At 44.5% G+C, this 26,977-nt stretch overlaps 1 protein-coding gene across 3 annotated transcripts in view; it reads right to left on the bottom strand.

Moving 5' to 3' along the window:
• The window catches only part of Drd3 (dopamine receptor D3), a 57,201-nt gene that overhangs the window by 7,962 nt on the left and 22,262 nt on the right, over positions 1–26,977 (bottom strand). For 2 of the 3 annotated variants that reach the window (XM_021209799.1, XM_021209800.1), the window contains exons 3-4: positions 13,014–13,156; positions 3,768–3,964 (exon numbers count right to left, since the gene is read on the bottom strand). In XM_021209799.1, coding sequence (XP_021065458.1) covers positions 3,768–3,964; positions 13,014–13,156 — 340 coding nt within the window. Of the gene's footprint in view, positions 1–2,641; positions 2,720–3,767; positions 3,965–13,013; positions 13,157–26,977 lie in introns of all 3 variants that reach the window. The other variant, XM_021209798.1, reaches the window with a different exon arrangement.

Here is a 26,977-nt window from a genome sequence, read left to right as displayed (position 1 = left end):
GCAGTCCTGGGAGTCCAGCTCTCTCCTGAGTCTTAGTGATCAGAGTACTCTCCGCAGGCAAGCTCTCCTCTTGCAGGGAAGGTGCACAGAGGCCTGGCATTCAGATCTGCCTCCTGGCTGAAGATGTAGGCCCAAAATGGGGCCTGTCCCAGAAGATGTGTCACCTCTGCAGTTTGCACACTCACCTGCACAGGCTAGACTCTGAGGAACCCTGGACACAATTTTTCTCTCTCACCTGCTCTGGCAGGCAGAGCCCTCCCGGGTGGCCACCTTTCCTCTGGAGGGGAAGGTGCCCAGATGTCTGGAGACTGAAGCAGGTTCTGTCCCAGAAGCTAGATTGCTTCTGTCTGTCCCAAAGCTGTGTAGTTTCTGTAGTCCACACTCTCACCAGTGCAGACTGGAACCTGGGCGAACCAGAGCAAAGATGGCTCCCTTACCAGCTCAGGCCCTGAGAGCGCTCCTGGGTGGACACCTCTGCTCCGGCGGGGATGGTGCCCAGATGTCTGGAGCCAGAAACAGGGTCTGTCCCAGAAGCTGTGTCACTTCTGCAGTCTGCCCTCTCCCTGGCAACGACTGGAGCCCGGGCACACGGGAGCAAAGATGGCTCCCTTACCAGCTCAGGCATTGAGAGTGCTCCCCGGTATTTGATTCTTAAAAGGGTATATGTGTTTTGTTGACGGGAGAACATATGAAATAGATTGGTCACAAATAGATAACTACTGAAGCCAGCTGAGGGCCACTCTTGGTTTGTTTTGTCTCTTCATTTTGTTTTAAGGATTTATTTATTTTATTTATATGAGTACACTGTAGCTGTCACCAGAAGGAGACCTCAGATCCCATTACAGATGGTTGTGAGTTCACATGTGGTTGCTGGGAATTTAACTCAGCACCTCTGGAAGAGCAGTCAGTGCTCTTAACCACTGAGCCATCTTCCCAGCCCCCTTGTCTCTTCATTAAAAAAAAAAAATTAAATTAATTTTTCTTTGTTTTAAGACTGGGTGTCATGTAGCTCAGGCTGGCCTTGAATTTGCCAGGAAGTTTCTAATTCTCCTGCTTCTACCTCCCAAATACTTAGGGTCCTAGGTATCTACCACATTTTTCAGTTTTGAAATTTTTGAATATCCATATTTCAAAGAAGAAAAAAAGAAAGAAAACTAAAATTTGCACCATAACTTTCTTAGTCAGTAGATATTATGCTTCAAGAAGTTAACTGTCTTATACTTTCATTGTAAGACAGAAAACACACTAGGAAAAATAGAATGTATTTTTGTCTGGGGAATGGGCTTGATATATGTGTGTTTGACATTTGAGCTTTTCATATTTGAAAAATTAGACACATGTGTCCATCTTGAATAGGAAATAAGATTCTGTAACCCCTACTACTGTAGTCGTAAAAGCCAGCTATTTCTTCTTTATCCTTCCTCTGTCCTGCTCTCTAGGTTAGCTAGAAACTTTGGTCCCTGAACCAAGCCCCAACAAAGGGAGATTCACATTGTGAGCCTTTGGGTTGAAGACATCAGAACTGTTAGGTTTTGTTCTGATGTGATTCCCTAATAATTAATATGAGTACATTTTGTTATTCCAATCTACAATCAAGATAATGTTCATGATTAAGGTGGCATCTATTATCTAAAAAAAAAAAATCACAATATTTAACTTCTAGTGTGTTTTAGTTGGGGTTGTTGATTAGTTGGGAGTGCCTATGGAACAGGAGAACACCCTGCTTCCATGACACTAATATGAATATCTGTCCAACGAGAAGAGGGTGATTCTTCTAAGATCCTATGCTACCTCCATAGTTGATGTGTGAAACACTGATTCCTCTGTGGCTGGATGGCTGGTAGACGTTTACCCAGACTACAGAACCTCATTCTCCACCCTCCTGGCAATACAACCTCCCCGCTCACCCATCCCTCCCGGGGAAGTCAGGACTTCTCCTTTAGCCTTGGCATCTCCTCAGACCATGGATCTGCCATGTTCATTTTAAACATGTTATCTATCTGTTCTCATTCATATCTAGAGTCTCTAATTGCTACATCAGGCTCATGTACAGAGCTGCTAATTAATTACAGAGACTGGGACAAGGCTCAACTCTTCATCATTACCAGTGTTTCAAGTTTAATTCCTGATGTGAGCACTGGAAGAGGAACCCTGCTCTTGCACCTGACACCTCTAACTTCTTTTCTGCACCATGCTAGCTAGGTATGCCGAAGTCTGCGCTGAGTTAGAAAGGCAAGGGGTAGTGTGACTGTTAAATTGTCATGGTTTTGTAAATCGTCAGTAACAATCAGAACGCTTGGATATTTTATTTCTCTGCCTCTTTCCATATGTCCATTTCATTGATATCTTTTCTCCATCTACTGCAGGTGGCTCTAGATGGCATCCTCACACCACATCTGAAAGTCATTTACTCCAGTCATTGAGATCTATCCTACGAGTCCTATGATTTCTAAGTGTCCTTGTTTGAAACCTGTTCTGAAACTTGACTCACGAAGACTCTGGAATCTTGGCATATATTACAAATAGATGTGCGGGATCAGTGAGGAATTCCGCTTTGTGGTAGGAGTGAAATCAAGACAAATCAGCATCTTAGGGAACGATGTCTCACTCTTTCCCTATGAGCCAAGACACACCCACTTACCATTTGTCCAGTGGCATCTGACAGAAACCTGGCCCTTATTGAAAACTGCCGAATGGGATGCAGCCGCAGACAGGAAGACTGGGGAAGGTTGAAGGAGAGACAATCAGTTGGGGGATAATCTCTTCACAATTGAACCATGTCATATGTAATTATGTAGCATGACAGTTCTTGGAATGCAATTTATTCGTGCCCTAAGCCTTAGGTCATGATCTCCTATTTCATGACTGTTGTTTTTTTCTAGGCAGGTCTTAGAACTTTGACTTTGAGAGTTTGGTCTACACAGGTCATCAGCTATTGAGCTAGACACCCAAACTAGTTCTGTCTTAAAACTAAACTCAGTTCTTCCCACCCCAGAAAGCCCTTTCCTGAAGCTTAGCCATTTTTCTTAACCTCTATTGCACTTAATGTTTGGATACTCCATTGCTTTCACTTCACGTTTGCAAAACATCCCAATTGGTTATGAATTTTTCATTTTTGGGGGGTGGAAGTAAGGTTAATTTTCATGTCCAATTTCCAAGCTCTTTGAAGACAGTGGCATTATAATATAATGGTCCTTTTGCTAGTTGGTTGGAAGTTAATTATGGCAGGGAAACTACCATGTGGCAGGCAGCAATGTGAGCAAACTCTAAAGCTCAAGGAGCTGTAAGATCAATGTGAGGCTCCAAACTTCCTTTGTAGAGCCTAGAAAAAGCTGTTCCCCCAAACTGGTCAGTACCTTGACAGGGGCAGATTGGGAAGACTGGCAAAGGTGGATGATTCTTGGAATGAGCAGTTTAAGGACAGAAAGCATTGCACGGTACAACAGTCACAGTGAAATGTTACCCTGCCTCCATTCCAGTTCAATAAAATCAGACCTTGTGGGACATCTGAACTGCAGCTGGTGGAAGGCGCTAAAGAGAGGTAGAGCAATTTAGAAAGTGTGCTATCGGCTTACCAAGAAAGGTGAGATCTTGGATGAGCCAGTACACTCTCAATAGTGCATTTCCTATCCTACAATGCCAACTGGGTAGAAGGGGATGCAATGACATCTGTCTCCTAAGTGTGGATGCTGGCACCATGCTCGCAGTTGGTCACGTGGAGGCTGAGGGCTGCTGTGCCTTCCCCTTAGCTCCTGCCAGGTGCATACCTGCTGAGGAAAGCCAGGTCTGATGCTGATACACTGGCTGTTCTGTCGAGTGAGGATCCGTTTTCTTCGCCTTTGCCTCAGGACCATGTAGATCCTGGCATAGACCAGGACAGTCACCCCAAAGGGAACGTAGAAGGACACCACGGAAGAGTAAATGACAAAATCAGGGTTGGAGATGGAGCAGATGCTGGGATCCCCTGTGGGTAGGAGAAGGGGAGAAGGTGATACAATTATTCTCAGTGTGGAGCATTGAGCGAGGGTCTGTATAACATGATATGGGTGTGTGAATGGGAATGTTTGGTCTCAGGCACCTATGTTGTTAATGCCCTGAAGGAAGCAAGCTAATCCATCTTTGTACTTCTTGCAGTTGACTTAAAAAAAAAAAAAAAAGGTTTACCAACAATTATATTCCAGACACTGATCTGAACAGAGGCTGTAAAGATGACTAGGACAGTGTCTGCCCTTGAAGAAGCCAGCAGTCTCCCAGAGAGATGACCTCTTCCATGCAAATGGTCAGTTGTAACTTAGAGGAATGCAGCCTGGGAGGCTTAGGAGGGGCACAGAACCGGAGCGCAGAGGCTTCTGAGATGATGCCACACCCAGGAAAGCATCTGCTGGTGTGGAGGCATGAGCAGACGGCTGAATGCTTTGACAGAAAAAGGCCTCTTTTGAATCTAGAGTGTGGATTCAAGGTGTGGTGGATGGTAGAGGAACAAAAGATGGGTATTTGGTTTTCCAGGGACTCCTAGCACTGGGTAGGATGGAAAGAGAGACTAGAAGGAGAATGTGAATTTAAAAGGCTCCTTGTCCTCTGGGCTGTAGAGATGGCTCAGTGGTTACAAGCCATTGCTGCTCTTGCAAAGGACTCTGGTTCATTTTCCGGCACCCACGTGGTAGCTCACAACCACCTATAACTCCAGTTCCAGGGGATCCATCACTTTTTTTTTCCTACTCTCTGTGGGTACCAGATATGGATACACACACACACACACACACACACACACACACACACACACACACAAATACATACATACATACATACATACGTACGTACATACATACATACATACATACATACATATATACATACATATGTACGTACATACATACATACGTATGTACGTACATACATACATACATACATACATAAATGTATGTTTAAAACATAGAGAGAGTTCTTGCCCCTAATTTGTGACCCAGAGTGCTCCTTTAACTTCTCTTTGGCAACCTCTCTAATTTCAATTTCTTCACTAGAAGATGTTGAGATTCATCCATTACTCAGGATAAGGGCAGAGACTTGTTCCATCTTGAAATGGAAAGGGGTTGCAAGCTAACATGTGCCAGGCAATAAGCCAAGAATTTTATACACAGGATCTTATCCAAACATAATGGGGGGGGGCATTATTGTCTCTATTCTTAGATACTCAGGCTGGAGTTCAGAAAGGTTCACTAATGGCCTAAGCCAATGCAACCTGAAAGAACCAGGTGTGCCAACAGTTGTTACTGAGAATGTGGGATGAGTCACAGAAGTGTCCTGTCCTGGAGCAGAAGGAGGTGGAAAGTCAAAATTACAGAGGGACGGTTGATTGGGGGTTGGACTGGGTAGAGATGCGTCCTGAGATGTGAGAGGACAGAAAACACAGTGGCCACTTGGAGTTCATGTTCTGATCTTAGACTTCTGAAATAGGTTGAGGACAGAGAGCCCACGGTGTGTGTGAGACCAGAAGGACCTGTTGCTTCTTAGCTGAGTGACCTTAGCATTGTCATCTGAGGTACGCAGCTTTAGGGTCACTACCCACAAAAGGATAATAATATTTCTTGTATGATAGCTATGAGGAATAATGAAGATAAGTGGTTGCTATGATAATTATCATTGTTTATTTGTTATATCCTTGTTTATGGCTTCTGAGTTTTTCGGACATAAGATGGGATTGAAATTGAAGTTTGCAGAAAGACTCACAGGGAACAAGATTTGTGGGGAAGGAGAGGGGAGGGGAGAAAAGGAGAGGGGAAGAGGGGAGAAAAGGGGATGGGAGAGGAGGGGTGAGGAGGGAAGGGAAAGGAGTGGGAGGGGAAGGGAGAGAAGAGAAGGAAATGGGAGGGGAGAAGAGGGGAGGGAAGAGAAGGGAACAGGAGGGGAGGGCAGAGCAGAGAGAAACAGTTAAAAGCTAAAGTGAAAAGAGAGTGTGTCCAGCACTCAGGGCAACATTTCAGTGACAGCACGGCCCAGCATCCTTGCAGGCTGCTCCCAAATCTTCTCATGCTGTTGGAGATGGCACGAAATTGATGCTTTCTCACCCGACCTTACATCAGCATCCCTTAGCAAACAGCACACACGGCCCCTGAGTAGCCATCACCCAACTGACATCTGCTGTTCTGGGGGACAATGAGTTGGGGGCAGGAATGGGGTGGCAGCTGGTGGGCCTTCCCAGTCCCTAGGGAGCCATGTAGTCGTGATCACTGAAGCTATCGAAGTCAGCTCGCCTGCTGTCAGTGGCTGGCCCAGCTCTCAGTGCCACCTGCGGTGAGGAGGAGTCTCCGCCTGTGTGTTGGTAGGAAGGGGCCAGGGGACTTGCTTTCCCAAGCTTTAGCTCTCTGCCAGCCTTGCTGAGTGCTCCTCATATGTCCCAGGATATTCGACCTCTCCCTTTCTCTGCCCTCCCTGGTACTGGGAGGCTAGGTCCCATAAATAAACAACTTTTGAAAATAACAGTCAAAAGTAGGTATAGTATGCTTCTCTGTACACATACACACACACACACACACACACACACACACACACACACACACTTGTTACAAGCAACATCTTTCAGGAATATTAGTGTGTACTTCAGGAGAGGGGATGGGGGCTCTGACAATCCGGGGTAGGAGGCAGACTGACATAGATAGAAGTCTGTGTGTATCTCATTACACCTTATGAATGTTTTATCATGTGCAAGCATTTATTTTTCCATTAAAAAACATTGCAACTGTATGCATGAAAGAAAGAGAGCGTGAAGATGGAGCCAGGAGCTATGTCAGGGTCTTTGACTACGATGGGCCTCACTTACAATTGCTGAACTTGCTTCAGCATCCCTTCCTACATCCCCCTCGGAAGTCATCTCCTGTCTATACTCTGATCAGGCTTTGCAGCCTCTTCCAGAATCCCTCCCGCCAGGCTATGTGGTCTCATGTCTGCACAGCAGGCAGGGAAACCTTGGAGTCAAGGACCAATGGTGCTGTTTGAGGGCATCCACTCATCAAGGCACTGGGAGGCCTCACACAACAGAATCCTGAATGCTTCTCTATTGAGTCCTCAAGCGCTGGTTTGGGCAGCTGAGGCTCCCTCAGGAGACATGGTGCCTTTGTCTGATGGTTGGTCTAAGAAAGTAAAGAATGATTGGAAGCATGGTAGTTACTGAAAAGATATGTGGATGAAGGGGGAAAAAAAGAGGAAAATGTACAAATGAGCATATTTACAGGACCACTCAATGGATGCAGGATACGGGGGGGGGGGAGGGCAGGATACTGGGGAGCAAGCCACAGAGGTATGGGGAATCTCTAATAACATTTTCTGAAATTGGAAAAAAGGAGCAGCAGGGGCCGAGGGCAAAGACATGTCTACTTTCCCAGCTTTATGGAGCACATGCTACGTTCAGAGTTCCTATGCTGGGCAATAAGTCACTAAAGAGGGCCCCAGGAAGATGGCTCAGTGAGTGAAGTGCTTGCTGGACAATCAGAAGGATGTGCATTTGGATCCCCGGCGTGCATGACAGACAGGCATGCCTGTAACCACAGGACTTGGGATAGGTGTAGGGATAGGAGTGAGCTGACGCAGAGGCATCCCTGAGACTTTCTGTCTAGCTGGTGCAGCCAAACTAGTGAGCTCCAAATTTACTGAGAGGTCTGGTCTTAAATAAGGTGGAAAACAACATAGGAAGACCCTGAATTGAGTTTCTGCCTTTTATACACATGTATAAGCACATACACAGATACCACACATACACACCACACATGCACATACACCACACATACACATATACACCATACACACACATACCATACACATTCCACACATGTGCACAAACACAGCATACACACACACACCACATACACACACACAGAGCATACACATACACACCATATACACATACACACCATACACACAGACCATGCACATACATACACACACCACACATGTACACACACACTCATGCATACACATACCATACACACATACCTCACATGTGAACACAAACTATATATACATACACACCTCACACACACACACCACACACAGAGACACACATACCATATACACACACACTTTACACACACCACACACACACCTCTCACACACCATACACACAGAGACACACACACCACACACACAGAGACACACACACCATATATACACATACCTCACACACATCACAAACACACATCCCTCACACACACTACACACACACATCCCTCACACACACCATGCACACATGCCACACACACACGCTATACACGCATACTGCACACACACACACACACACACACACACAATCACACAAAAAGGGAGAAGAAGAGGCATGGAATAGCATCAGTAAGGAGGGTCTTGGGGTCTCTGTGAGCTGGGCTGGGAACCTGAGCTATGAGCGATGTGAAGAGTGAGGTCAGGAGAAGGTTGACTTGAAAGACTGATGAACTTTAGACTTGTTGAAGAATTTGACCTGAAGTCGATTCCAAAGATGGAGATGCTGATGAATCTGATTTTAGGATGAGTCACTATCCTTCAAACAGTGTGCTTTCATTCTGCTTTTCAACTTTCTCAGCAACCAAGCTCCCTGACTCCAGGGCTCTGAGAGCCAAGTGACATTTCTATTGCTAAAATCAAATAAATACCACTCTTTTTTTTTTTTTTTTTCCTAAAGGAGCTGATAAGATTTTCTTAACTTTAACTCCCCTACCAAGAAGAAGTTTTAAATCCTATCACTGGCTATTATGTACTTTTTTTCTAGAACTCTCTTTTTTGAAAAAAAAAATTCACACAATGGAGATCTGATTTAACAGAAATTCAAATACTGTTTTTCTTATCTGTGAAATGAAAGGACTGAGCCATCGGGGATCTTTACTGTTGCCCTCTTGCCCCAGCATGTGCCTTCCTCTGCATGGCTAGGGGATGTCGATCTGATGATTAGCTAGGCTGCTGGGCCTCTGGTGAGGCTGGGGTAATACTGGTCGGCCAGGCCCTGAGGCCCCAGAACTCTCTCCCACCCAAGAGCCTTCCTCCTGTTGCCCCTTTTCAAAGGACGGGAACAACTGCATGTTCAAAGTAGCTGAGGTTCAGCTTGCCTCTGTGGTCTCTAATGGTCCAGCAGCACAAGTGGCAGGCCATAGCCTTAAACAAAAAGCTCTTGTTACATTTCTGGAAGTCCAGCTATGCTCCAAATCGGGTGGAACTGACTATGTCCAAGGCCCTTCCATCTCTACTTGTCAGAGCGGGAGTATCAACAGATGGGTAGGAAAGAGTTATTTGCATTGGGCTTTTGAATGAATCTGTCAATGGGGAAGTTGCTAGAGGGGCTACTTGATAGTTTGAGTCAGATTGGCCACCATGGGCCCATATTTGAATGCTTGGCCACCAGGAAGTGGCACTATTTGAAAAGATTAGGAGGTGTGGCCTTGTTGGAGGAAGTGTGTCATCCGGGGTGGGCTTTAAGGTTTTAAATGCTCAAGCTAGGCCCAGTGTCTTGATCTCTGCCTGAGGATCATGATGTGGCATTCAGCTACTTCTTCAACGCCACACTTGCCTGATGCTTGTGCTTCCTGCCATGATGGTAACAGACTAAATCTCTGAAACTATAAGCAAGCCCAAAGTAAATGCTTTCCTTTATAAGAGTTGCCTTGGTCACACTGTCTCTTCACAGCAGTAGAACACTGACCAAGATCACATCTATCAGGAAAAAGAAGGAATATCATGAGGGTCAGATGGTGTCGGAGACCAAGGCTGGATTCTTTATGCCTGAGCTCCACTGGTGAATTCCCTTCTAGGAAGGGACAGCTGATCTTTCCAGTGACCACCCAGAGAACCACCACTGCTTATATCTTCCGTAGAGCAGATGTTCCTTGCAGTTTAAGGCACAGAAAACTTTACATAATCACAGCAATGACACCAGCTAATACCTACTGGGCCCTTATAAAGGACCTTGCACATGACACAATTTGAGAATTGGAGGTTTTAGTACAGTGTTGCTAAGAAACTTAAAAACAAAAGAAAGCCTGGCTTGGTGGCAGAAGCATATAATCTCAGCTACTCAGGAGGCTGAAGCAGGCAGAATATAAATTCAAGGCCTTTCTGGGCAACCTAGTGAGATACTGTCTCAAAAATGAAGTCACACAAAATGACCTCCAGACATAAAACCAACCAACCAACAAGCACATTAAAAAAAAAAAAAAAAAAAAAAACATAAAAAAGAGATCCCGCTCCCCAAAGAGAAGCAGTAGGGTCTTCTGCTACACACAAACTAGGTCACAAGTCTGTGTGTGTGTGTGTGTGTGTGTGTGTGTGTGTGTGTGTGTGTGTGTGTGTCTTTTCAATTCTCAATTTGAATATCTTGGGACGATTTTCCTGGGTTTTGTTTCTAGAACAATAATGATGTCTCTGGTGTCACCATGCTACAATTAGCTCATCATTCTTTGCCTGCGATGTTGACATCAGCTGAGAACTCTGTCTACTGTCAGACCCAGAGATGGTTTCAGCTAGTCTATGGATGTATGTGTACCTGTGGGAAGGAGTCGAATCATCTCTGCCAGCATCCCAGAATGTGTAGGGTTACCAGGCTCAGCCCACAGGTGACATGTGCTTCGAGCAAGGAGGTAAGCAATGCCAGGCAGCGATACCAGTTCCCATATGAGAGTCCCACTCACAGGGCTTTTGCACACAGAAACAAGGTAATGTGTTGACTTAGCCCTCTGACTAACCCTTAGGGCACACATTTAACACTGAGCACAAAATATATTGTAGTTTCCCATAGTTCCTCTAGCCATTTCAATGGACAATGCTATGTGGGCTGTACACGTGCTCCTGGATACAAAGCGACGTTCAGTTAAAACAAAACAAAGTAAACAAGTAATGGAGAATAAGATGATAACATACTAAATGTTATGAACAGTTTGAGTTAGCCAGGAAAACATTTGTTGGTAATATGGTTTCTTAGCCTTTAATGTATATGACAAACAAGACTGACCTTGAGAAGGTAGGGTGTGCTTGACCCATTCGTACATGTTATCCCAGTTTAATCCCTGTTAGGTAGCAGGAGCCGCTATACAGGCTATAAAGTAGAGTTGTGCAATGTGTAGAGTAAGAGTCTAGAATTAATGAGGAAGGTAAGAGCATCTGCAGACTGGAGTATCTGCAGACTGGAGTATCTGCAGACTGGAGTATCTGCAGACTGGAGAGATGACTTAACTCTTCCAAAGGACCCTGATTCCTTTCCTACCACCCACATGGTGACTCAAACTGTCCTTAACTCCAGGTCCAGGGTGTCCTGTGCCCTCTTCTAACCTTTGTGAACATCATGCCTGACATACATGCAGGCAAAATATACAAGTACGTAAAATTTAAAAGTTAAATTAGAAACTTATTTACAGAAAAAAATAAGTCTAGACTTCTTATTTTGTCCATTTGGACTGGTGCATTCAAGTTCTACTATGTTCCAATCTAAAAGTTTGCTTTTAAGAATCTCCTACGTCCCATATAAAGATTTTTGCAGTTCCATTATAACTCTGAACAGTAATAAGAAGGGGGGTGCATGTATTGATATGTCATATAAAGTTCACATAGGTCACGTAACTTCAGAGATAAGTTTTGGGCCTCTTCTTTTTGTATGTACAGGGCCTTTATAAAATAAATATTGAAAACTTTGTAACTAAATATATGGAATGAGTATACATTTGAAGCTGTTCCTTTATGCACTGTAGTGCCATCTTAAATTCATCAGTGAGGAAGCTAAGCTCAGAGAGTTCCAGTAGCTTGTTCAAGGAGACACAGACATCGAGCCTCAGACCTAGAGCTTTCTGATTCTGGAGTCTGTAGACGTCTTCCTCTGTGTGTGTCCTCTGACTTTTAAAATCACTGTCAAGGATACAGTGCCTGGAAGATTGTTTATAAGTTGGAATTTCCCTGAATTTTTGCATAACAACATCTCAATAATATCTGCATGTACATAAACAGGTGGCTTTGTGACTACTAAGAACATATAAATCAAGAATTTAAAAGTCAATCTAAACTGGCAAGAGTAAGTGTTCTACATGGCACCACAACACTACCCATTCAGGATTTTTTTCTTAGCAAACACGCTTATTATGCATTTTCTTTAAAAATTTTAAAAAACAATTTTAAAATATTTTGAGAATGTAATTACAAAGACTTCACCTTCCTATTTCTGTCATTATACATTTTCCTTTTTGATATTTCTTTTATTTTTTGAGATTATAATTATACAATTTTCCTTCCCCTTTCTCTCATTATGCATTTTCAATAACTTTCATTCAAAAGATGGATTTCATGAGGCTAAAAGATGGATCGAATGAGGGGTAAATGTAGATTGGATTGATGTCATATGGTTAAAATCCAAATCATTTCCAATATAGACATTGCCATCAATCCATCCATCCATCCATCTGTCCGTCCATCCATCCATCTCCCCATCCATCCATCCATCCCTCCATCTCTCCATCTCCCCATCCATCCATCCATCCATCCATCCACCCATCCATTCAAGAAATGCACTATGCTCCATCTATCAAATCCACAATTTTGCATATTAATAAAATATGCATTTCAGAACTAGTTCTCAAATGTCAGGAATAGTTCTTATTGAGGAATAACTTATTCTAGTCTTTATGATATATTACTTTGCATTGTATGTTGGTTCTGAATTTTTACCTTTTCATTAGCAAACTTCGCTTGAATTACTAACATACTTTTGTGTTTTAACCATTACATTTCTTCCAATGCATGCAATGACATTTCTTTCAAAATAGGGATAAGACAGATTTTTCATGAGCTTGGTCAAAACTATTATTTTCATGACAATAATTGGTGAGGTCTTCCTCTATATTTAATTTAAACCCAATGATGGCCAAAGCTTTGCAGTCTACACTTTCCCTTGATTATACTTAATAGGGATGGAAATATTGGAGGAGGTACCACTCACAACCACCTGAGTGTGATGTGAACCTTATGAGTTCAGGAAGTGAAAGCAAAAGTTTTACCTGTTGTGTTGAAACCAAAGAGGAGAGGGCAGGACACAGCAAAGGCCAGCACCCACACAGCTGTAATCATGAGTGCTACACGTCGACAGGAGCTCTGCCCGGTGCCATGCTGATAGTGAACTGGCATGACCACCGCTGTATACCTGTGAAAGTGCAAGGACAGGTGTGAGGCAGGAGCAAAGCAGTAGTTAAAAGAGGTTACTAGAAGGTGACCCACACTGAAACACATGACAAGAGAAAATTTCCTTAGGCGAAGAGCGTTAGGAAAAGTGATTACAGAAGGAGCAGAAAGGATATAAGGGCCGGATGGTGGGGAGGAGAGCCGTGGAATGCTGTCATCTGGACATGAATGACATGACATGGTACTCATTAACCCACTGCAGCCATGGGTACCCGCAGGAGACCTGCATAAGACCAAGCCAACACAGTCAACATTCCAGCAGGCAGCACAGGGTTCAGAGGATTACAAAGAACAGAGGAAAGGAGAGGGGAGAGGGGAGGGGTGGGAGGGAGGGAGAGAGAGGGAGAAACCTCTCAGTGAGATTAAAAAGAAAGGAGAGAGGAAGAGAGAGACAGAGACACAGAGAGAGACAGAGAGACACAGAGAGAGAGAGATCATGAATGTAGGAGAAGGATGTGTTCGGGAGTGTGGGGTAGGGGAAGGCATAGGTTGAAGGTGGGTATCCCCAGGATACAATGCATGTATGTATGAAATTGTCAAAAAAATAAAAGATGTTTTTATTTTATTTTATTTTATTTTTTTGGTTTTGGTTTTGGTTTTTCGAGATAGGATTTCTCTGTGCAGTCCTGGCTCTCACTCTGTAGATCAGGCTGGCCTCGATCTCAGAAATCCACCTGCTTCTGCCGCCCAAGTGCTGGGATTACAGGCGTGGGCTACCATGCCCGGCCCAAAAGATATTTTAAAGAAGGAAAAATATTTGAGTAAGATAAGAGAAAGGCTAAGAGAGATGAGCTCGTTTGAGGATCCACAGAGAAAGGGAGAAAGAATAGTCAACAGAGAGCGGCAGTGAGTTGTGGGTGGGCTTCCTCGTGATTCCCAACATGGCCCACAACCCACCTTCTCTTCGCAGGACACACACTCTGAGGACTTTGGGTGTGGGTCTGTGTACGTTCACATTCTTCCAGAGTTTGCCAGACGGCATCAGCACGGTGTCCAAGCGAGACGCTTACTCCCTGCTTGTATGCGAACATACATTCTACTGAGAGCGATAAGCATTCCAGCAGAGAGGTTTGGAAAATAGAACTGATAGCCAAATGGAAGCTTATTTTGGAATCCATTTTGCATGCGCGTGGTCGGTATGTTAGTCTTTTTTTTTTTTTTTTTTTTTTAAAGCATATTTTTGTGTGTTTTTTTTTTTTTTTTTTTTTTTTTTTGTGGCTGGGACAAATATCTCAGAGAAATCATTTAAAAGGAGAAAGGTTTATTTTTGGCTCATATTATTAGGGATCGGTTGGCTCCGCTACTTTGGGAGTTCAGTGAGGCTGAGCAGTATGGTGGTAAGAGTGTGTGGCGGAGGAGGCTGCCCAGGAGCCAGGGTCAGCAAATAGCCTTCAAAGGCATTTCCCTAATGACCTACCTCCTCCAGGTAGGCTCTACCTTCCCAGTTCTATCACCTTCCAATAGTCTATCACTGACCAGGCCAGGTCCCTTAAGATCTAATGGTCTCAGAATGCACACACAGACATACCAACCTCACAGGCAGCTCCCAATCCAATCAAACCAATGATCAAGACCGACCACCCCACACAATCAAAGTCTACCCCTTACTTTCATTGGCTAGTGTATTTTCTTCAGTTACTCTTCACACACACATTTCCACTGCTTGTCCCAACTTCTGTGGACAAACTCAGGATGCTTGAACCAAACCCTGGCTCCCCATGCCCTTTTCACCTAGCTCTACTCTTCGCCCTCTTCCAGAAGTCCAGACACAACTCCCAGACCTTCGGATTGCCCTTTGACCTTTCCACACCACTTGCTTACTTCCCATTTCGCTTTTGATTCAGGGTTTATCCAGCCCCTGCTATACTTTATATACATACTAGGATGGAGAGAGACTGGAGAAAGTGACGTCGACACATTGGCCTTAGAGTTCAGAGGAGAGGAAAGAGAAAAATGCAAGCAAATGCATCAAGATAAAAGAAAAAAAATACCACAAAGGAAGTGCACTGGGTGATGCGATGGAGAAGGACCAAAGAGGTCAATTGGGGAAATGGGGACCAGTGTGTGGTATCAGAGGGATTCAGCTATTCTAGGCAGAAAAGCAATAGAAGCTATCAAGGATCCATTGTGATCCTTTCTGCACTTAGCCCAGACCTTCCTAGGTTGTCTAGGTGGTCTTTTGCCATGAAGTTGTTTACACTGATTTCATGATGTGTTCCTTACCTCCATAGCTAAAAACTCCAAGACAGAACAACTCCGGGATTCTTCTGGGTATAATCCCTTCCCATTGTACATGAGAGAGACCTGTGTATATAATGGAACATCCCTCCGTGATTGGATTACTAATCCCTGGACTCTGGGTTAATCAAAAGGGAAACTGTTCTGTGAGAGCCTGACCTTATCAGGTGAATCCTTAAAAGGGACTGAGTTGTTCCGGAATTCAAAGAGCTTCAAAGTGTGAGAGCTAGCCTGCCTTGAACATCAAACTACCCTTGTTTATTCTTCAGCCCAGACTAGCAAGAGGTCTGTAGAAGCCTGGGTGACATCATGCAAGATGGCAAGAACCACACTGCTGCAGTTGTAAGACACTGAATGGTACTCACAACCTGCATTTGTAAGGAGGACTACTCTAAGGTTCAGATAAAGAACACAACCCAGCTCACACCTTGGGCTCTGTCTTGTAAACCATGACTACTCTGCGGTGTTCTGACTTACAGGGATTGTGAGGCAAAAGTGGTTGTAGTTTATATTTCTAAACCTGTGATAATTTGTTCCACTGCAGCAGAAAAATAAATATACTGTCATTGGCTCCTCTTCTACACACAGGCCAAAATTGATTTTCTTCAGCATGAGCTCAACTTCCTTTGTGAACATGATCTGCTGTTGATTCCTGGCATGCGTTCATGCTTCAGCCAAGCTGGTCTGCTGGTTAATATTTTCCTACGGTCTTTGTCTAGCCCTCTCTCCATCCTTCTCCCTGGGAGTTCAATCGTAGCCTCCCTAGGATCTCTCAGACAGATACCTTTGTCTTTGAACTTACAATGTTTCAGTGCCAATCAATGGCACTGACATCCTGAGTGTCAGTATCTTGAGCCATCATCATTGGGTTTGTCTCACCGATGGAGAGAGATTAGCCACTTGGTTTAGGTTCCCAAATGGCTCAAAGCATCTTATAGCTCAGTATTCCCTAGAGGTCCGTGTGTGAAGCAAGTAGGCGGCTATCGCCTGTCTCAGTGGCCGTGAGAGAATGGTCTAATCCTTGAGCCAGGCTCCGGGGAATTTAGATATGGGTCTAAATATAGAGCGACAATTTTTGTCTTTTCGGTTTCCTGAGAGGCAGGATGCCAGATTTAGGGCAGGAGCCTCATTACTCTGCCTTGTGCACCTCAAAGCTTGGACTGAGGGAGAGCAAGATGCATGCTGGGTGAGCAGGGGTTGAGCAATGTTCCCTGTTTGTCCCTGTGTGTCCAATGCCTGTGTTCCACCTGTACCTCTTATGTAACTACTTTCCAAGAATTAACACCTGTGTTCCCGACAGAACAGCTTAAAGACTGCTTTGAGTCTTGAGATGAAAGCTAGAGGCTTCCTTCTGAAGAGGGAGAAATGGGGTTCTTGAGTTAGTAATGTCCTATTAAGAGTCCCCATGGATTCCAAGGGGGGCCATGGCAGCCCCATTCCTTTCTTCTGGAGCAGTTATACAGCACGCCCCCACCTGGTGGTCCTCCAGGCCTATCAGTTTGAGGACTTCTTTTCTGCTGGGGCTCCAAATCAAATGTGGTCACTAGGGTCACTTCATGGTGACCCCAGGAGCCTTTGGAGGAGGGGCTGAGACTTAAATCCTGCTGCTGTCATGGAGAAACCGCTACAGCTAGCTGAAGGCTGGCGAGTGGGAAGATGTGACCATGTTCTCTGGCCTGGACTTGCTGTAGGCAAAGTCCTCCTTGTTTTTCATACTTGCTTTATATATATATAAATTTTATTATAAAAACTGCAAATAAACAAAAACATCACATCACACACCAAAATTAACTGGCACAAATCCTGAGACATAAAAGAACCCAGCCATGTTAAATATTCAGTGATGTGCTAACAAACAGCTAACAATTCTCTCTCTCTCTCTCTCTCTCTCTCTCTCTCTCTCTCTCTCTCTCTCTCTCTCTCTCCCACACATGTAAGCACACACAAAGCCCCAATTTGTAACATGCATCAATTTCTGTTGTACAAAAACTCCCACCACCGCTCATGTCAAGCCACCACCAAAGGCTCGATTACCAACTTGAAACATTCCTGGAATATTGCTCTCACCAGCATGGTTCTAGCACACTAGTGGGAATGGCATGCTGTCTTAAACACACTTTAATGCTCATCAGCTCTTTGGAGGCTCCATTACTTCAGTGAGCAAGAGACTATACCGAACATAGCTCTATTTATGAGAGGAACCAGAACTTCAGGGAAGGCAGGATGGACATAAAGTTTTGGACTAGAGTGGTTCTTGCAGAACCAGGTCTCCCATCTCTAGGACCAGTGCCTTTGACAAGGACCCTATTCCCTCTCCAAGGCACATGTAGCTGTCCTAGCTCTGCAGGCAAACACGGGTTTGTTGGTAACCCACTTGTTTATACTTGGGAGACCAGTGTGAATGCTCAGAACTGAACTTCCCCAAGTAGCTTGACTCTGCTAATTGCCAGTGTGTTAGGGTGTGGGGAACGTGGGGGGGTGGGAGTTGGGGAGTGTGGGGGTGTACTGTTAAAATGAACGTCCCCAAGTTATTCCCCTAGTGGTTTCCATGAGGTACTTCTAAAGTAAAACCCAGAGACGTGTATTTTTAACATCTAATGTATCTTATTAGACAAGTCTGAGAAAGTCTGCATTAGGGAGAATTTCTGTCAAACCTTCTTGCTCACTTGGGGTAAGATGAGAGACAAGACTACAGTCTTTTATTGTCACAGTATTTTCTTCTTCTTCTTCTTCTTAAAGGATTAAGCCTTTAGAATAAGTGAGGCCCCCTCCAGCTAAGACCTCGAGGCTGTTCCAAAATCCACCATTGGAGGGCACCAAAATGCAGCAAGAACTTCGCCAGCTCTGCCGGGGTGAGAAGTTCACGACTCACCTGGGGGTTCTCCAGGCTCTGTGGGGAGGCAGAGCGGGAAAACCGCCCCCCCCCCTAGTTCCTGGAGCCCTGCGAGGACCCCGGCATTCCCACCCTGGGAGACTGTTAGCCTCTGGTTTCCTCTCTGAGCGATTTGCTGAAGGCCAATCGCAGGCAAGCGGAGGCCAAAGCGCTGGGTCAGGCTTGGCGTGGCTTGGCTGGAGGAGGAACCCTGGCTAGGGCCACCTCCCTTGGAGGTGTTCCCAGTCCCACTCCCTTCTTTGTGTTGCAGCATCTAGCTCTTTCGGCCCTCTCTCCCGTGGAATACTCAGCCGACCCGAGTGCACTCAGTGTTCGCTCTGGTAAAGCCCTGGGGCTGAAATCCAGCTCTGCAGCTTGACAGTGGGGCCCGCGGCTGGAGTTTTCTGTCTCAAATTTTCTGTCTAACAGGACTGTTCACAGCTATTGAATGAGATTGCAGTTGTGAAGTTTTTTTGTTTGCTTGTTTTTAATACAATTTAAAATCCAAAAGGCGGTTCTTACTGTATTGACATCATTATCGGGTTAGCCTAAGAGATCCACAATTGTTCTGTGTGGTTTGGGGTTTTATGATTGTGATTTTTTTTTTTCCCCTCCTGATTGTCAGGCAGCGCACATTAAATTTATTTATCAGACAAGTGTTGAGCACTTCCTTGTGTGAGCCACTGTTGAAGGGCTGGGGTAGTTGTTGATGTCTCTGTTAAACAACCTAAAGCCGCTTTGCGGTAAGGCTTAGACCCTGAACTCGGCAGTATGACTTCACAGCTAGGGACCCCAGGGGGAGGCTCCAGGGCAGTTTATTGTAGGAGATATTGACTGCACAAGCTGGCTTGGTGGCACTTGCCTATAATGTCAGCATTCAGGGGGTGAAGATGGAGGCAGGGGCATCACAGACTTGGTGGTGGTTTGAGCTAACATAACCCTGGGGCTGTCTCTCTCTGGAAGAATGCAAGTTCAGCACATTCTAAGTGGTAGGTTCCATCCCCAGCCCGGGGAAATAAAAAAGATGGCAGTGACTTTTGGTTCCAATCATCTGTTACCTAACAACTTTGCGATTCTAGTCACCCCACCTGTGTGTCACCTGTGTGTGTGTGTGTGTGTGTGTGTGTGTGTGTGCGCCCGCGCGTGCATACATACGCATACGCACGCAGACACGTGCATGTGTAATGGGACAATGTACCTACTTTGCTGGACTGTTATAAATGATAGCTATTTTTGTTTTTGTTGCCTGTGCAAATTAGGATAACAGGAAGTTATACTTCTAGTGGTGGGCTGCAGGTGTGACCTTCACAGGTGACCTTCCCTAACTTTTGTCAAGAATGGGGGGTCTCTCTAACTCTCTGGAAGATCAGGGTCTAGTTTGGACTAGTTTGGGACTAGCAGGACCTTCAGCACACATGGAGCGCCCTCTGATTCTCAGTCGACGTGGCCGATTGCTCATTAAGGTCTTAATATCATGACTCTCCAGCTGAAGCTATCGTTAACCTCAAGTGGGGGGTTCTCGCCGTGACTGCTGGAGGAAAGACGAGCCTGGTCTGAGTGGGAGGGCCTGACTCTAACTCCCTGCCTGGGTTTAATGAGCCCAGAGCTCTGAAGGCAGCTTTTCACCACCTTTTATTTGGTCAGACAGGGGGCTCAATAAATCTTTAGTTCCGTGGACTCCCCTGGTGGAGTTGTTGAAGGAGAAAGCTTTTTGCAAATGACTGGAAAGCCCTTTGCAAATATAAAGTGCTTATTTAGATGCAAACTAAAAATCCAAGGTGCCTGTGACTCATCTGGTTCCTATTGTGCTCTCTGCAAAGGCAGGGAGGCTTACTTGTGTGATGGCTGCCATTTGAGAGCCACTTAAAGACCTCTCTGGTGAATGAATTTGGTTGCATTATTCCGGGGCTCCTCTCGGAGGACTCTAATTTTCAGCGCTTTGGTCATGTCCTCCTTCCCTGACACGTTCTCAGCGGCCTCCTTGAGTCAGCCCTGACCCAGGATGCGGTGGGAGGGGACTGACCTGCTGGGAAGATGCTGGAGCCCTGGGGGTGGGGGCTTGTGATCAGAGAGCTTCCACTCTGATTTTTAAAAAGGAAAAAGGAGGCTTTAATCCAAGCATCCAGAGCCAAGCCTACGAATCTAATGACAACAGTATTTATTACTTGCTTTCAAAATCCCTTTTATCACTTCCTTTCTTTCTTTTCTTTTTCTTTTTCTTTTCTTTTTTCCTATCTCTTACTACCCTGCTATTATGGACCAGGGCTTCATGACCAAAAAAGTACTGAATCCATTTGGTCAAGTTTGTCAGGCTGATGACTGGCATTGTGTGAAGACCAAAGGTCTGTGTGAATGACTGCATTTCTAATGAATTGACCAGCTATCTGGCATCACATGAACAGATTTTAATGCTGTGTATTGCTCACTGCCGGGACGGGAGAATGGAGACAGCTTTTCTGAGGCCTGTTTTCTTTCCTAGGATGGGGGTGGGCAGCTCTGTTTTGAGGTTTGTTGAGGACAGTCCATTATGAAATGTAAGCCCCTGCCCTATTGAGATTGGGGGCACAGCTCTTCCTTCAGCGGTTAGGTTATCGGGAGCGCTATGCATTCTGGGGTTTTTCCTATAGGAGACAGAAGACACCTCAAAGTTTATTCTTACTGGCTGGGTTTTAAATGGGGAAAGGTGATGTGTGTGTTAATACGGTTGCTGCCAGCAAAATGATGCCCTTCTGCAAATTAGAGGCAAATTGCAAAAAGACACCCTCATGTGACCAACTCAGTCAAATGAAACATTAGCTGCATTCGGTTCCCAGAGCCTCTTCTTTAAGGGCCATCCGCCTAGGCCTCATTCATCAATGTGTGTGAGTGTGGTGTGTGTGTGTGTGTGTGTGTGTGTGTGTGTGTGTGTGTGTGTTGAACATATAGGCATACTTTCATTGGGGTAGAGAGGAGGGGTGGGAACTGGGGAAGGAGGGAGGGGAGGTTCCAGAGGCTCTCTTCGTTTTCTCAGTGGCTGTAGGTGACTCAGCCCCACCCTGTAGCCTGCAGCAATCTGGGAAGGTCTCTCAGAGACCTCCTCCAGGTGCAGCCTGGCTTCTGGACTTCACTGCAGAAAAGAATTTCAGTCTGAGTCTGAATGAAGCAGAGTAAGAGTTTATAGGGGGAAAAAAAGTAGTAACCGATTTTCATTTAGACATTAGGGGAAAGAGAGATGTAGGAAAAGCGAAGTATACACCCAAGACACGAGAGTGGACTTCTCAAGACTCACATTAAGTGTCTTTATGTGATTGAAGTTACATTATTTAAAAGTTTTAAAAGCACCCCTTCCCTTTTTCAGTAAATGAGGCCATAGAGAGGTTTTGGGGATACGCTAGAGAAGAATACAGGCTGATAATATAAAACCATCGATGTGGTTAATATTCATCATCCAGGCTAACTTCAAACTTATGCTCCATCTGCCTCTTTGATAAGCATGTATCATAGGGATGAAAGAGAAAAGTGGAATAATGGGTGAAGGAGGTAGGGAGAGAGGAAGGCAGGGCAGGGAGGAAGGGGGATGTGAAGAGGGATCACTAACACTAAGGATGCTTGAAAAGTGGGATGGCTATATTCTTGCTTGTCAACTTGACTATGTCTGGAATGAACTAAAATCCAAAAATGGAGGGCACACCTAGGATTTTTTACTTAGTGTGAAGTAGGAAGGTAAGCTTCCAATCTGGATCTTGAGGTGGGAGGACACACCATTCACCTGGGCTACATCTTCTGCTAGAAGCCTACGTGTGGAAGAAGGAAGCTTTCGTTCTCTGCCTCCTTGCTCTCACCTTGTGAGCAAGTCCACTCCTTCACCAGCATCAGAGCCTATTTCCTTGGAATTCCAGCATCTACTGAAGCCCGGGTATGACATCCAGCATCACGGATTGAGCAGCTTCTAGATCCTTGGACTTTCTGTTCATAGCCAGCCATTGTTGGATTAGCTGGACCAGAGCTAAATCTCCTTCATTCATTTTAATATTTATTCTGTAAGTTCTATTACTTTAGACAACCTTGATAATACAAAAAGCCATATGGGAACATAGCTTCATATATATATATATATATATATGTGTGTGTGTGTGTGTGTGTGTGTGTATACATGTGTATATATATGTATACACATGTGTGTATTTGCATATAGATACATACATATACATACACATATAAAAGGTTTGACTGAGTTACCTTACATAGAGAATAATTTTTATCTTAGAAGTCTTAAGTGTGGGATATCTCTTTTGAGTTGTTGGTCAAAGGTGCCCTGAAGACTCCCAACAATTTAGGCTATTGTCCTCTTCTCTTGGTTGACCACCAAAACTTGATGATAAGACTCTATTGCTGAAGACACTATGTACTTTTGGTCACAGAACATGGGGAAATCAAGTTGGTACGGACCAGGAAACCTTTGTTTTGCTGGTTTCCTTACAGAATGCAGAAAGATGCTATGTTGGCTACTGAGAATGGAGCTGGGAAGTCATCGACATTCTTGCCTAGCTGTGGACCTTGTGAAGTACAATGATGACTGGTGTTGCAGGACATGCTCATGGACGCAATAGTGGTATCTATGTAATGGGGGTAACCAGTGCTTTCTAATTAGATTTAAGGCCTGCTCCTCAGGAGAAAATGAATGCCTGGTGCTGTAAATCTGACCAATGGATGGGGAGCTCACAGGCCCTAGGGGTAAAGCTACTACTATTATTCTGTTAAATAGACATAGTATCAAACGTCCCTCTAAATTCATACCTTTATACTCATAGATTAGTGCAGCCTTTATACCTCACCAGAGAAGTTTCTTTATGTAGTGGATACAGTTAATTCAGAAACTCACAACTGGTCAAGGGTCAGAGAATAAGTCAGCCCAGGTGGCAAATGGGACATCTGTTTCCTCTTAGCACGAAGGCTCAGGTATCTTTACAGAAGAGTGTGCAGAAAGATGATAAGAGCCAGAGGTCAGAGAGCACTGGAGTGAAACATTGTCTTCTAGACATGAGGACGACGATTACACTCATGCACCCACAGCACAAGCTCAAGCCCAGTCCACATTCTAGCATGCAAGGGAGGGGCTCATGAGCACCCACCCCTAACTGAGGGGGTATGGCCCTTGGTAGGTTGGCAGCATTCCAGTGGATGGCCCCATACCCATTAGTATATTGGCAACACAAACTAGACACATAGGGCTATTAAAAAGAAAGGATATAACGTTGAAAAGGGGTAAGGAGGTAGGTGGAATAGTAGGAATGAATATGATCAAAATATATTGTAAGGAATTCTGAAAGACTTAATAAAAACACTGTATTAAGATACTCATCGTCAACTCAGATGATCTAAGGATCACTTAGGACACACACCCTTGGGCATGTCTGCCGTGGTGTTTCCAGAGAGGTTTATTGGAAGAGGGAAGGCTTACTTTGAATGTGGGCTGCAGCACCCCCATGAGCGGGGTACTGGACTGAATAGAAGGGGGGAACAAGAGGAAATCAACCGAGAGCCAGCAGTGATCTCTTTAGTTCCTAAACTGTGTGAGCAATGTGACTGGCCACTTCATCCTCCTGCCGTAGTAGTAGTAGTAGTAGTAGTGCCTTCTATGTGAAAGGCTGCAATCTCAGATTGTGAACCAAAACAAACCCTTCCTTAAGTAGTTGTTTTTGTTGGGTATTTTGCCATGGCAACAAGAGAAGTAACTATTACAGCAGGTTAGAAGGGTCAAAGGGATTCTTATAATAATAAGTCATGAGGGTGAGAAATGTATCTCAACTGCAAACAGACTTACTTGTTTATAGACTCTCAGTAAGTACGGGTTTACACCTGGGAGGGAATAAGGTTAATCTCAAAGGTCTTATGTGCTTTGGTTTCAAGCACAGTTTATTATTACTTTAGCATTATTTGAAATAGCCACAATTAGAAAGGAATGCTATTATCTCTATGGAGGTGTGCTGGATAGTTTTTGTCAACTTGACACAAACTTAGACATATCTGGGAAGAGGGAATCTTAACCGAGAAAACGCTTTCGTGAGATTGGCCTGTGAACCAATCTGTGAGGTCTTACACACAGAGTGTCTTAAACACACAGCGATTGATGTAAAAGGATCCAGCACATTGTGGGTGGTGCCACCCTGGGCTGGTGACCCTGGGTGCTGTGAGAAGCCTGGTGAGGTGGCTTACTGGTTAGAAGCTTTGACCGTTCTTCTCTAGAGGACCTGAGTTCGATTCCTAGCACCGACATAGTAGTTCCCAACTGTCTATAACTCCAGTTTTGAGAGATCTGATTCCCTTTTCTGGTTTTCAGGAGTGTGGCACTCACAAGCATACAGGCAAAACACCCAAACAAATAACAACTAAAATCAATAAATAAATCAAAATCTGTTTTTAAAAAAGAATGCCAGCAAGATGGCTCAGTGTAATAGGCATGGCAGGGAGACGGACACGGCCCAATATAAGTGTTTAGGCTCAGCTGGAAAAGATAATAAGGCAAATCTAACATTTGTATCAATAGCTAAAAGCATTATAAAAACTCCTATCATTTTATTTTCTAACAGTTCTATGGAAAAAGAATTCACATAGTACATAATTAATCCACCTAGATTGTACAATTACATATTTTTTGGTATGTTTACAAAATTATAAATGTATATTCTGTATTTTATTTTATTTTTTAAAAGATTACTTTTTTTATGTATGTGAGTACACTGTTGCTCTCTTCTGATACATCGGAAGAAGGCATCAGATCCCATTACAGATGATTGTGAGCCACCATGTAGTTGCTGGGAATTGAACTCAGAACCTCTGGAAGAGCAGCCAGTGTTCTTAAGCACTGCGCTCTCTCTCCAGCCCCCATACTCTATATTTTAACACATGCTTTTAATGGCATTGTTTCTAATGCTGTAGAGACATTCTTTACTTTTCCTTCCCAGTTAAATGGCTTATCAAGTGCTCTAAGTAAGAAAACATCTAGTGTGGTGGGTGGGTTTCAGTATCTCCATAGGAAAGGCTCATTTCAACTCTGGTTCTTATTCTAGGTTCACGGAAGGAAGTCTGGTGCTGCTGCTGTAGTGGGCACTGCACTGGGCCATGTGAGAAAAGGCAGGCTGGAGCTCACAGAGTGACAATGAGGTAACATGATGAATCAGGATATCTGAATTACATGGTGGGGTGCAGAATGCTCTCATGGAAACTGCAGCTGTTACCATGGACAGTGAGTGTAGCAGCTTAGAAGGACATAAGTAAACACAGAAAGAGACTAGATTAAAAAGGCGTCTGTGCCATGTGAAGCCTGAAACAAAATGAAGTGCACAAGAAGGAGGTGCTTGGGAACCTACAATCTTGCAATCAAAGCAAAAAGAAAAAAAAATCTTAATAGGTGACGGGAGAACATATATGATATGAAAGAACAGGGGGAGCGTACTGGGAGCTAAAGGGTTAAGCATGGATGGGGTGAGAAGTGGGGGTTTTGAGAAAAGAGCGGCAACCCACATTAATGAATAATGCTCCCAGAAGACATGGGAAGACCTCATCACTGGGCACAGGTTACCTCCTTATGAGTTAGGTCGGAAAGGCCCTCGAGGACCCCCAAATAATACTGACTTTTGCCATTGGCATTAGTTGCCTACCATGACGAAATAGTAAGTTCCTATTGCTAAGATACCACACTTTGTTTGCAGGATGTAGAGAAATGCATTTTGAACTGATCAGGAGACACTCCCTGCTAGCTAGCTTGCACACTGCTGGAAGATGCTGTGTAGGCTGCTGGGGTAAAGAGACATCGGTGGCCTTAGCCAGTGACAGACCCTGAGTGCTACAATGACAAGCCATGTAAGATGTGCTCACTGATGCAATAGTGTTTATGGGAAACTGACTTCTCTGAACCTTCCTGGTTCACAGGAGGAAACTGATGCCTGGGACTGGAAACACTGACAAAACTCAAGACCGGGGTAGTTGTAGGCACTAGGGGAGGCCCCCGTTAATGTTGCTTTTCTTTTCTTTTTATTCATTTATTTATTTTATAGTTTTTGAGACAGGGTCTCACTCTGTAGCTTTGGCTGTCCTTGAGCTCACTATGTTGGCCAGGATGGCCTCAAACTCACAGAGATCTGCTTGCCTATGCCTCTGAGTGCATGTGCTACCACACCTGGCTTAGTGTTGCTTTTCTAAGGGGTTGTGCTGTCAAATGTGCCTACCTAAAGATGTATGATGGTGTCTGTAGATTTGTGCCGCTTTCAATCTTAGTCAGAAAAGCTTATTGCAGTGGGTGTGGTTAATTCGGAGATACACTACAATGTAAAGTGCTCAAAATTAATGACCCTGAGTACTGATATGTAGGTGGAACATCTATATCCGACCCCCTTCCCCTCCACAAGGCTCAGAGAACATTGATGAAGAAAAGGCAGAAAGAATGTAAGAGCTGGAGGAATGGGGAATGCTGGGAAATGCTTTTCTCTGGACCCAGTATGGCTGTTGCACACAGGAACATGGGCTCATCAGTTATCCCACAAGATCTGCGCATGATTAAGACAGGTACACTGAACATTTCAGCATGGAGGGAGAAGGGCCTCCTGAGCATCCATCCTCCTGAGCATCCATCCTCCTGAGCATCCATCCTCCTGAGCATCCATCCTCCTGAGCATCCATCCTCCTGAGCATCCA

The sequence above is a fragment of the Mus pahari genome, chromosome 12, assembly GCF_900095145.1.
Source record: "Mus pahari chromosome 12, PAHARI_EIJ_v1.1, whole genome shotgun sequence".
NCBI lineage: Eukaryota > Metazoa > Chordata > Mammalia > Rodentia > Muridae > Mus > Mus pahari.
The sequence above is the reverse complement of the archived record's forward strand: the minus strand, read 5'-3'. Positions and strand labels throughout refer to the sequence as shown.